The 11,646-nt window shown below is 54.2% G+C and overlaps 1 protein-coding gene across 1 annotated transcript in view; it reads right to left on the bottom strand.

The window, feature by feature from the left end:
• Window positions 1-226: 226 nt before the first annotated feature.
• BABAM2 (BRISC and BRCA1 A complex member 2) overlaps window positions 227-11,646 on the bottom strand; it is a 398,034-nt gene continuing 386,614 nt past the window's right edge. The window contains exon 12 of the mRNA XM_021697338.2: window positions 227-549. Within this exon, the coding sequence (XP_021553013.1) occupies window positions 486-549 (64 nt within the window). The 3' untranslated portion in view covers window positions 227-485. The remainder of the gene's footprint in view (window positions 550-11,646) is intronic.

Below are 11,646 nucleotides of genomic sequence, written 5' to 3'. Positions count from 1 at the left end.
TCAGGCAGCACCTTTTCCAATGGAGAGCTGCCCCAAGTGGGAAATGCTGGGGAGTAAAACACACACACACACACACACACACACACATACGACACGAGTTTCAGGGAAAAATAAAAGCAAAGCGTGGTTTCATCTTAAGACTTAAACCCGGTCTCAGAGACAAAGGCTTTCCTGGAATAAGGGTGTGTGCATCTGTGATGTCTTACTTTCCCTGGAAAAATACTGTGTCAGAATTTGATTTTATTTCTTCCAACTAAGAAGTATACCGAAGGAAACAAAGAGGGAGCGACCAGCCGTGGGGGCTCGAGGGTCCAGGTTAGCGCCAGCCCGCTTCAGTCTAGGCTCCAGGCGGGGCATGCAAAGCTGCTGTGTGTGCAGAACGCTACCATGAAGGCGTTCCAAGTGGCTTCCAGGAAGCGGCCATATGTGCTGACCCGCATGTGGACACAGCAGTCTGGCTGGCCACCTCTCAAGACTGGTGTTTCCTAGAGCTTTCCATTGGCAAACGCTGCCTCCTGGAACTGAGGGACAAAGGTTTTGAAATAAGCCCTGGTGGGAAAGAGGGGGAGAAAAAAATTGCGGTTAGCACAAACAACTTGAAAAAAAGTGCAACTCAGAGCTTTCAACCTAACTCAGAACAGTTGTTATTTATTGTTCATGCATCTTGGGTTGGATTCCCCTTCCCTGCTGATGCAAAACCCTCTGGATTTTTCCAAGGGAGGTACAAGCAGTTCACTTCTGTGCTATCGTGCACGGATCTTTCAAGGGCCTGTATGTAGACCTTCCAGGCTGCCAGGTCCTATTAGATGTCAGTACTCGGGCTCCCTCTGCCTCTCCCAGGCCAAAGACAAGGGCCTGACCCCTGAGACAAGCCAGAGAGTGGCCAAGCCAGCCACCTCGTCATTTCTTGACCTGAAATATAAAGAGAGTTGTACTCTCCACTCAGTTGGATCCTTGACTTCATACAGACAAAGAGGGTCTAATAAAAAGGATTTCCAAGTGTTCCACGGTCTCCATTTATTTCCAAACATATGTGTAGCTTGGGCTACTGGATAGAAAGCCAGGCTGGGTATCAAGAGAAGCTTCCTTGGCCAGTCACGGATGGGTGACGTGATCTGGGGCAGACCATCGGGCCTTCCTGGCACCCAGATTTGATTCTGTAGAGATGGGCTCCACATTCTACACGGGCCTGCTCTGCCAGGCACGGTATGAGGTGCCAGGGGCTGCCAGGGGACCTGGATGGGGCCCCTGCCAGGCGGGAGATCCCAGTTCAGAGGAGGAGGCAAACACATCGGTAACACCAATCGAGGCGGTAAGGACACGTATGGAGGAACCTCGAGGCGCTGGGCTGGCGAGACCAAGGAAGGTGGAGGAGGAGTAGACATTATGGGTGTTCTAGGCAAGAAACACGGCAGGGGGACTGGGGGCAGCGGGTGGCCTGTCGTGAGCTGGGAACTCGAAGCTCTGCGGGAAGACAGCAGGTGAGGTAGAAAGTGGAGGGGCAGGGTGGGCACCCCTTGCCCCTGGTTACCCCGGCTTGTCACTTACTTCTCTTTCCCCTGCACTGGACTCACACGAGGCCAGAGTAGGTCACACCTCACTTATCTAGAGTGGCTCACTCAGGACTGTGACATGAACCAGGAAGGGCCACCAAGAGGCCCGGTCACCACCAGTACCACAAAGGCTCCAAACAGGGCTCCTTCAGTGCCGGGGTGAGTACCCCACAGGCCCTGGGGTCCCACTGTGCAGTTACATGGTACCTGCCTGCCTGCCCGCTGCCCCAACACCAAGTCAACCGAAACCTCTTCCACATGTCACCCCTTCTTCTGGCTTTCACAGCCCTGGCCTCCGCGGGCTCTGGGCAACATTTACATGCTGACTCCTCTCTCAGGGAGCCGTCCTCCCCGGGTGACATTCCACGTCCTGGGTCTACCTCCCTTCTCCTTGCTGTGCCCCCGATGAACTCTCTCTCTGGAACCCTCCTGTCTTGCCCTCCCTGCCCCTCATGCGTGGCGCTGTTCTCAGGCTCAGCCCCCTTAGCACAGAACCGCCCCATCTGGGCCTCCGGCCCTCATTTCTCCCCTGAACTTCCGTCCCACGTTCCAGTCACCTGTGGGACTCTGTGACCTGGATGTCTCTGTAGTTTAAGCCAGTGTGCTCCAAATGAAGGGCTCCTCAATACTGTCTTTGAATGTGCTTTGGCCCATTTGTGTTTCTGTACCAGAACCCTGTTTCCACCTCTCCCTAAAGCCCTGTGGTGAATTCATCCTGAAGGTTCTTTCTCTTCCCCCACAATGTCCCTCTACCCTTTGTGACATCCCCTGGCTCCTGGCCTTATTACCCTTCAACAGAACTGCTGCAGAAGGCTGGTTCTCCTCTGGACGCAGGCCGACTTCGCCTGTCTGTTGCAACTAAATACATTTTCTTCACGTGTGGGCCTCTGTCACTACCCCGACCAAGACCCTGCATGCTCCCGAGACGTGCAGCCTGGCACTCAATGATTTTCACTGTCTGGCTCCAACATGTCAAAAAAATTGTTTTTGCCCTTCCATTACATTTTTAGGCTCATGCACCCCTCCCTTGAAAAGCTAAGAGAGCTAAGGATCCTCTCCCAGAAAAACTGCAGGTAAGTTCCCCCCACAGCAATGAGGGGATGTCACAGAACCCCCGATGCCCATGCATGGTCCAGGATGCAAGCCCCCCACTCCAATCTGGCCACCCACTCTTCTTCGCACATGCCGTTTTCCATCTCATGCTCAGGCCAAGTGCTCTGGCTCCTATCAAGTCTCCCCTGGTGACCAAGAGGTTCTCTCCCTGCCTACAGACAATCTCTGTGCTTCTCCCGGAGCGTTTGTCACATGCACGTATGTGGTACTTGCCAGGCTGCACGGTGGGCCCTAGGAAGCAGGGACCCCACGGGCCAGCCCACGGACAGCACTCAGCGAGACCTAAGTGGCTATCATTAACGTACCTACTGATGGCCGCCGGTTTGCAAGAAGAGTTAAGGCATGTTCATGACATGCTGCTTAAAGTGAGAGAGAGTGGCCTCAGAGAGTGAACAAATGTGGTATTTAGGTACTGAAAAAGAAGAAACAGTCCAGTCTCAAACTTCAAATTATGCCAACAGTGAGAAAGGAAGATAAAGCACCCTCTCCCATCTACATCCTGTTTGGCGTGGTCCTGAGCCAGCCAAACCGTGGCCGTCTCTGAGCTCAAAGCCCTTTTCTGCCGGTCCTTACGGCCCGGAGGGACCTCGACGAGGCTGGAAGCGCCACAGCCCTGGAGCGAGGCTGGGCGGGCAAGGGAAGCCCCGAGCTGTGTTTCCCCCGTGAGCAGGGGTGATGAGCCCACCCGGACGGGACGCCTGCACGGGACCGTGTGGGAAGGGACCCTGCCAGCTGCCTGCCACTGCCCACAAGTGCGGGCCACTCATTCCTCCCCCATGTTCCATCTGGGGCTGTTCGCCCAGTGACACGCATGCGTTCGCCGGAGGAGAGCCTGGTGGCCCGTCCTCGAGGGTCAGCGACGGACAGGTGGCTGCCAACGTCCACTGCATTTGCTCTGCTGCTTCAAGTATCCTGTGCAGTGTGGCCGACCCCGGCACCCCTGGGCAGGGCGGTGTCCCCCCCCAAGGTATGAGTTGGCCCCGAAACACGCACCTGAGCAGGTGCGCACCAGGGCGGGAAGCACCCGCCCCACCTCCGCGCTCTCCGCGCTCAGGCCCAGAGTTGCGCGGCTCCTGAAGCAAATCTCTGATCAGCTCGGTTTTTCCTTACAAAGTTCTGGGGTGGGGGCTGCAACAGTACCAGCTCCTCAGACCAAAAGGTCTTGGCAAGAGGGAACCTGCTTTAGAGTAAGCTCTCTCCTTCTTCAGAAAGTTCTGAAGTTTCCCGTTCTGCCCTGGGCTTTCCCTGCCACTGCGAGCCGCGTGCCGCCAAGGGGAAGCAGCACGGAGAAGGGCTGCTGAGAGGCATGAGGCTCCCAGCTGTTGTCAGGGAGTGCTCTCCCCTGGGCTCCTCACGAAGTCACTTCAGGGAGAGGGAGGAGGGCGAAGGGGAAAATGACACTGGGCTCCCACCCATTTACAGATTTTTTTTTCTTCTTTATGTACTGTTTTCGTTTATTTCACTCTTTATCAGAGAAAACGGAGACCTGCCCAGGGTATAGCTTGCCAAAGGCACTAGTTATCGGTCACCTTTTAAAAAACTTTGACCCAAAGACAGAACGTATGGCAAGCTTTAAAGTGTGGTGGGCGGCGGGGCACCTGGGTGGCTCAGCCGTTAAGCGTCTGCCTTCGGCTCAGGTCGTGATTCCAGGGTCCTGGGATCGAGCCCCGCATCGGGCTCCCTGCTCCGCGGGAAGCCTGCTTCTCCCTCTCCCACTCCCCCCTGCTTGTGTTCCCTCTCTCACTGTCTCTCTCTCTGTCAAATAAATAAAATCTTTAAATAAATAAATAAATAAATAAATAAATAAAGTGTGGTGGACGGCAGGTCGGGGAGGGCCGGTCTCCTCACCTCCCGCCCACGGCCAAGACGAGCCAAGGGGAGAGAGGCCCTGAGTCAGTCAAACTCATCATTCTATCTACTCACGCTGGAAGGGAATTTATTTTTAGACCAAATTCGAGCTAAATATGCCTCAGGACAAAATAAGGTTCTGACCGTCTTCACTGGTTGTAGTCCCTCTGCTCTGGGTGTTATAAAATCACAGCTCAGGCCAATCCCAGAGTCTCAGGTGAGAAGAATGAAACTTCAAGAACTGACCCCAGGCCGAAAGCGAAGCTGGGTAGGTTTTCCACGAATTCAGAGCCGGAGCGGCTCTCGGCCAGGCGTCGGCTCCCAGGCACGGCAGGGAGCGAGGTAGACAGACCCCTCCGACCAGGAGTCAGGGAACGGGGTGCTCAGCAGGAAATCTCTCCTCCGACCAGGAGTCAGGGAACGGGGTGCTCAGCAGGAAATCTCTCCTCTCTCCAGGCATCAGATTCCTCATGTACCAAGCAGGGAGCTGAGCCTGGTGATCTTGCAGGCCCTGTCGGCTGTGGGCCGTGAAGGACAAGGTGGTGAGTGTGGTGTGCTCCCCGGAGCCTGCCACACCTGGGCTCCGGGCCCGGCACTGCTCCTTATTGGTTGTATCGCTTGGGCAAGTGACTCACCCCTTTAGCTTTAATTTCTTCAACTATCAAAGGGGAAAAATAACCTTAAATTGCCTCAAAGGGTAATCCTCATGAGGATTAAATGAGATGGTCCAAGTCAGCCTTGGCCTGGTGCCTGGCTTAAGAGATGATCAATAGAGGTCAACTGTTCCCATGGAGACCAAGCTGGGTCCGAGGGCAGAGGCTGTGAGTCTGTGGGAACAGCTACAGCATGTGTGGCTGCAGAAGAGGGAGCCCCTGTGTGGAAGAAGCGGGCCTTGGGTCCCGCCCTCAGCTCATCCTTTCCGTCGTGGCTTCTTGGGTAACTTGTCAGGAGGCCGTGCGTCTCCTGAAATCCGGGCCAGAGCTGCTCGTCGCACAGCTGGGTCATCGAGGGCTGCACCGTGCGCTGAAGGGCACCTGCAGCCTCTGCTGTCTTCTGCCCAAGCCGTGCCCCTGGGCCAGGCTCCGGTCAAAGGCTTGGTCGGGGAGGGGGCGGCGGCTGGGAACTAGAGGGACGTTTAAGAATCCCGGGGCTCCGGTTGCCCAGGATGGGGGTATCAAAGTGGGCTGGGTCCCCCAAGAGATCTTCTGTTCAGGGCAGTATGTACCGTAAGGGGGAGTCAGTGGGTCAAGTGGAAAGAGTCCTGAAGCATGAAGCGAAGACATGGGCTCTAGTCCAGGCTTTGGCTTGTTGTGGCCTCTGGAACTGGGACTCAGTTTCCTCACCTGTAACAGGAAGATTTATACCGACAATCTCTTATGCTTCTAAGATATCCATGTGACCTTGAGCAAGCCACTTAACTTCTCTGCGTCTCGGCTCTTCCTGTGTTAAGTGAGGGCAAGCCCAGGCGGCGGCAGCGTGGGAAGGCGGTGGTGGCGGCTCTGACCATCCTCGATGCTCTTTCAGCAGCAAGACGGGGTCAGCAACGAACCCTGCAGGGCTCTGAGAAGATGTTTAGTGGCACCTCGGGCCGCTCACGACAGGGACGGAAGGTTGGCTCCTCAGCCGTCCCTCTGTCCTGCCACCGCGGGGAGGCGCGATCACACGTTGTTAACAATCAGTGTGTTCTGCAGAAGGGGCTTGGAGACCCTGAAGAGTTAAGACAGGGACCATCAGGGAAATCCTCAGAGGACTTCGGGGGGAGGCAGTTAGGAACTTTGCCCAAAAAGGCTCATCCACAGGGGCTTTCCCCCCTGGAACTGTAGTTCCGGATTTATTCAATGGATCTTTACAGAAGAAGAGAAATCCACGAGATCAACATCTGAACATCTGAATGGGTACAACTTTAAGAAAATAAAAGCAAAAACAGAAAATAAAGCCCAAAGAGGCTGGGGACTCCGGAGAAAGGGAAGGAGCGACGCAAAGCTGGTTAAGCATGGCTGGCACTCCCAGCACGGCGGGTGTGGCAGGAAGCCAGGCTCTCCATTCGCAGGCAAGAAAGCAGAAGCTTTGTGAATTCAGGGAAGGCACCCGCCCAGTGGTACCCTGATCTCAGTGCCACTGCAGTGCGTCTTCCCCCCCACGGCCACAGAGGAGGGAGCCCCTGTGGCCTAGCTGCCTTTAGCCTCTCTCACTTGGGACTTTTTATTTTACAAAAGCCTAAACAATCAACTTCTTCTGAAACAGAACGCAGTAGTCTTTCTGGAATTCAAACATCCTTTTCTCTGGGCAATCATGAGATGGGCTCTGTGCTGTTTGCCGGGGTCAGGCCAAAGCGGTGGTGGAGTGGGGGTGGGGCGGGAGAAGCAGTTCAGGGCCACGACCCTCATTGTCAGTAAATCAAGGAAATATAAATCAAGTCAGAATTCATTTTTGCAAATAGAGGCAAGTTCCAAAACATCTAAGGCTCATTTCTTTTTCCCCTTTTCTTCTGCAGCTGTGACTTCCACTGGCACATGCTTTTAATCAGTCATAAGAAAACCGACTGTGGTCTGAAAATCAAAGCCATCCTGTAAATAGTGTGAGACAAGTCCTGCTAATCATTTCTCTGGGTCTTGCCTTGTCCTCGTTGTCCCGGGCGGCTGCTGTCAATACAGACTCATTTGGGGTTACTCATGTCACAGGGGTCATCCCTATTTTAGTCACCCCTCTTCTCTACCAAGAGACCTGGTTCTACTCCAATGCCCTTCACCCCAAATCCTGCAAAGGCCCCTGTGAAGACTGCCCATCCCACTCTGGGTGCCTTGGTGGGCAAGTGACTGGCACAATGGAAGTTAATTTTGTGGCTGGGCCCCAGGCGACGTCAGCCTGGCTCCTGGTGTGGGCTTCAGGAACAAATAAGTGGCTGTAACTGGTTCCCGTAGTCCGCCCTAAATGTGCCAACCCCTGAGCACGCCTGGTTCATTTTTAGGGGGTCCTAACTTGCCAAACAAGAAAATCAGCACGCCTGAGATGCAAAAGCCCGATAGCTGACCGGGCACGTTGCCTCACATGCTCACAGCCTCAAGCAGTGGCCCTCACCCTCAGCTGGAATCAATCGCCCCTCTGCTGGATTCCGGGGCACACCAGGCCTCCGACCTCAGGCCCAGCCACGGTCTGCCTTGAGTCTGGAATGTTTAGATTGGTGTCTAGACACTGTCTTGTACAGCTCGGGCTCCTTGCCTGTAAGACCGCCGACGGCTGGGACCGTCGTCCTAGTATGTGTTGAATTAAATCAAATGCTGTTTTAGAAGGACTTCAACAAGCAACCAACCGGGAACCATTTCTAGACATCAAAGTATTGGGATGAAATCTGGCTCCTTCTAAATCATAGGGTATTTTGAAATGCTTACTAAAATGATCAAAATTACCTAGTGGTTCTCTCTCCTGGGCTCTCCAAGGAGGCCCTCTGGAGCCCGGCCAGTTCCTTTGGGCTACGGCAGCTTGCAGCCAGCTTCTGCAACTGCAGGGGCGAGGCCTTGCTCCCAGGGGCTGCAGGTGTCTCTGCCCCCTTGGCATCCCCGGGGGCAGTGTAATGAGAAGGCAGGGGAGAACAGGAGAGGTCAGCTGGCCAAGTGACAGGGAGGGACGGGGAGTCCTTACGGGCTCCTGAGCCTCCCCCAGCTGCAGGGCCCCCGCCTTCCACCGGGCTCCATCTCTGTCATATCCCAACCACAGCCACCACACACTCCTTGATGGCAGACCCATGGTCACACTCATCCATCTTTGCGTCCCAGCTTTGCGTCTAGGGCTCAACACATAGCGACTCAATAGATATTTCTCAAATGGATGTAGACATTTGGCTCAAAGATGTACTTTAGAATTATAAAATTTTGGAACAAAAGGAAATCTCAGAGGTCATATAGTTCAGTCATTACAGGCAAGGGAAAACTGAGGGCCAGAGAAGTTAGTGGTTTTTCTAACACAGCATACGATAGATAATTACAGCTGTTAGCATAGATTGTCTCTGCAAATCAAGGGCAGAATTTGGGGATGGTTCATCCTTAGTGCCCAGTGGGGCTCACTTTCCTTTGGGCCTCATGGTAAACGAATGCCAACTTGGTGCAGGAAGGAAGGAAAAAAGGAAGGCAGGCAGGCAGGCCGGCCCCAAGGCTGACCAGAGGCCCTGGAGCTAGGGGCAGAGTCTGGGCCAGTCCTCCCTATCTCATTCCTCTCAGCCTGATGCTATCTCCGTCCTGAACCTACTTGATGAGAGGCTGGGAGGAGAGGGTGCCCATGTGGCTACTGAGAAAGGCTGGGCCCCCTGGTAGGGGGGTGGGCTGAGATGATGGGGTATACCTGGCTAGGCGGAAGGCAGACAGTAGATGTGGGGTGCTAAGGAGTGTGGCGCTGCCTGGGACCCCAGAGCAGAGCCACAGCTCTGGGCTTGTCTTGTTTCCCGATCTGCACCTGCCCACCGCGCCTCAGCTGGCAGATGCCTCGGCAGTGGGCACCGCCAGTCTTCTGCTTGCTCTGCCCCGGGCTGCACGAACAGGGGCCGAGCCCTGGCTCCTGCAGATGGCTGAGCGGATGCCGGTGGAGGGGCCAAGATCCCTCCACGGGCCCGGCCAGGGCAAGGGCTACTCCTGCGCTCACCTGCACTGGGGAGAAGCTGATCGCCTGTCTGATGGCCGTGAGTCACTGCCAAGGTCACAGAATACCCTCCCCTCTTAGTCAGCGAAAGGGGAAAAACCAAAGGATAGACCTCAAAGAGGAAGTGCTTAGGGTCCCAGCTGAGCTGGCCGTGCCGAGTGCAGGTCCCAGGCCCCAAGTCACACTCCAGTGGGCATTGCCCAAGGCTCCTGCTCAGCCAGGCATCAGCCTCCGCAGAAGAGGGCCAGACCCCCAAAGGACTGGGAAAACGCTTAGGAAATCAACTCTTTGGGGCGTAAAACAACCCTGTCCTCCCTAGAGAATCTCCCTGGGGCTTTAAAGTAGTATCTGCCTAAATTTGGCTTCTCCCACTTAGACTCTCAGCATCTGGAGGCTGCAGTTCATGTCTTCCCTGGCAGCTTGGGCCCCTGCCTGCTCCCTGGGTATTCACCCCCACAGCTGGGTGTTCACAGAAAGATCCCCCTTGCATACAGGGGGAGGGGCAGCAAGGATGGCCATGGGCCCTCTTCTTTCCATTCTCATCCCCCCACCACCTGGCAGCTGAAATACTATCCCCAGACATCTGGCTCTTGGGGCTTAAAGATGGAAGAGTAGCGATTCCAAAAGAAGAAATTATTCAATGGGAGAGGATGCCTGAGGCCTACCCTCCCTGCTGGGCTGCAGTGGCCTTGGCAGAAACTTCAGGTGGGCTATGCTGGGCTGGGAGAGTAGCAAAGTTCTCCAGCAGGCCGGCGGGAGGCAGAACTCTGGCAGGCGGAGGGCATTATGGGTCCTCTCAGTCCCACTGAGGCACCACAGAGGGCCGGGAGCGGCACCTGTTCAGCAGGGCTCTTCCCCTCCGCACCAAGCCTGGGGCCCTGCCATGCTGTCCCCAGCTAGTTCTGGCCCCCGTGCCAGTTACAGACAGCAAGGGCAGGAAGGAAGGACTGGAAGGAAAGGAAGAACGTACATACAATGGGGATAAATGAGACCTACACATGGTATCAAACAGGCTGGTTCCAATGATGGGTATAATGGTTGCAGCGGGTTGTAAAATCCATTTAGTGGGTCCCGACTGGCATTAAAATGAAACAAAATAAAATCAGAGTATGTCACGTGTGGCAAGGCAAAATAGTTTTTCATGAAACTTTTAAGTTATAAATACTGTATAAGGATATAAAATAAATGTGTTTCCATGGATTGCAAGAACCCTGGAAGCTCTAAGTATACAGGAGGGGGGGCCTACTTCCTGCTAGACATCGTGCTATTTGCTTCCATCTGTATTATTTTATGTTGACTCCTTCTCCTGGGCCTACCGCCGGGTAGGCCTTGTTATCTGTCCTTGCCAATGAGAAATCTACGATGCAGAGATGCCAAGTAACTTTTCTAAGATCACACAGGTAATTGGTGGCAACGCTATTTATAAATCCAGAGCTGCTTGACTCCGAAGTACACATTCTTTCCCTATAGCCATGGTTTCCAGAGGAGCGAGAGCTGGTGATGTATAGGGGGGCCAGGGCTCCACCTCGGGGCTGCTGCAGGACGCTGAGTCACTGGGACTCTTGTCTTCAGTGAGGGGGTGCGCCTGGGGATTGCTCCATGCTTTGATGTGCTGATCCTCTCCTCCCAAACATCAGCTTAGCTATATTTCAGTCTCCTCCATGAAAACCGGAATTGCCCACAGCCCAGTAATGAATTTAGAGGGCTGCTTATTGCCAGTCCCTGTTACACCCACATTTGTGCTTGCAAACCCCATACACGGCCCTCCCTCTTATAGGTTTATGTGTCCAGGGGTGTCGACCGGTCTCTTCAGCCCTCGTCTGGGAACCTGAACCAGGTGGCTCTGCAGTAGAATTGTGACTGCAAGAACAAGGGACAAAGGGATGAACGTGGCCTCCCTCTTGCTTGTCCCTCTGGTTCCTGGAAGTCCTAGGCACCCTAATGAAGAGTGAGGCCTACTCTGAACGTCTGCGAGAAGGCAAAGACAGCACAAGAAGGACATGTGCCAACTACCCAGATGCACGTAACGGGCATCATGAATGTTCTCTAAATAATGAGCCCCAGAAGAGCAGAGGGCAGAAGGTCCTTTCACATTAAGGTCGTCTGGCATCTTAAAACTCTCTAGGGTTGTTGAGGAGTACTATGTCTACAAAGTGCTATAAGATGGGAGGTATTATTATCTTGACATAATTGAGCTGTAGACTGGGAATGGGGAGGCCTGAAGTGTGATCCCGGCTGGGCCTCTAACTCGCTGCGTGACCAGGGATGGGCCACCTCGCCTCTCTGAGCCCCCAACATCTCCTCTGTCAAGTGAAGGGATGGCTTCTGAGTTCACGTCCAGGTCTAATACACTTTCACCCACTATCATTATTATTATTATTGCTTTGGTAGCAATCCAACCACTTTAGCCAGAGACAGTGTCTTAAGTGGAAACAGTAATTAATAAACAAGCTCTCCCTGTGCTTCGCTAGAGGGGCTCTCCCAGAGCCTTAATAAGCATCAT

Source organism: Neomonachus schauinslandi, chromosome 10, assembly GCF_002201575.2.
Source record: "Neomonachus schauinslandi chromosome 10, ASM220157v2, whole genome shotgun sequence".
Lineage (NCBI taxonomy): Eukaryota > Metazoa > Chordata > Mammalia > Carnivora > Phocidae > Neomonachus > Neomonachus schauinslandi.
Note: the sequence above shows the minus strand (reverse complement) of the source record. Positions and strands in the feature narration are given on the sequence as shown.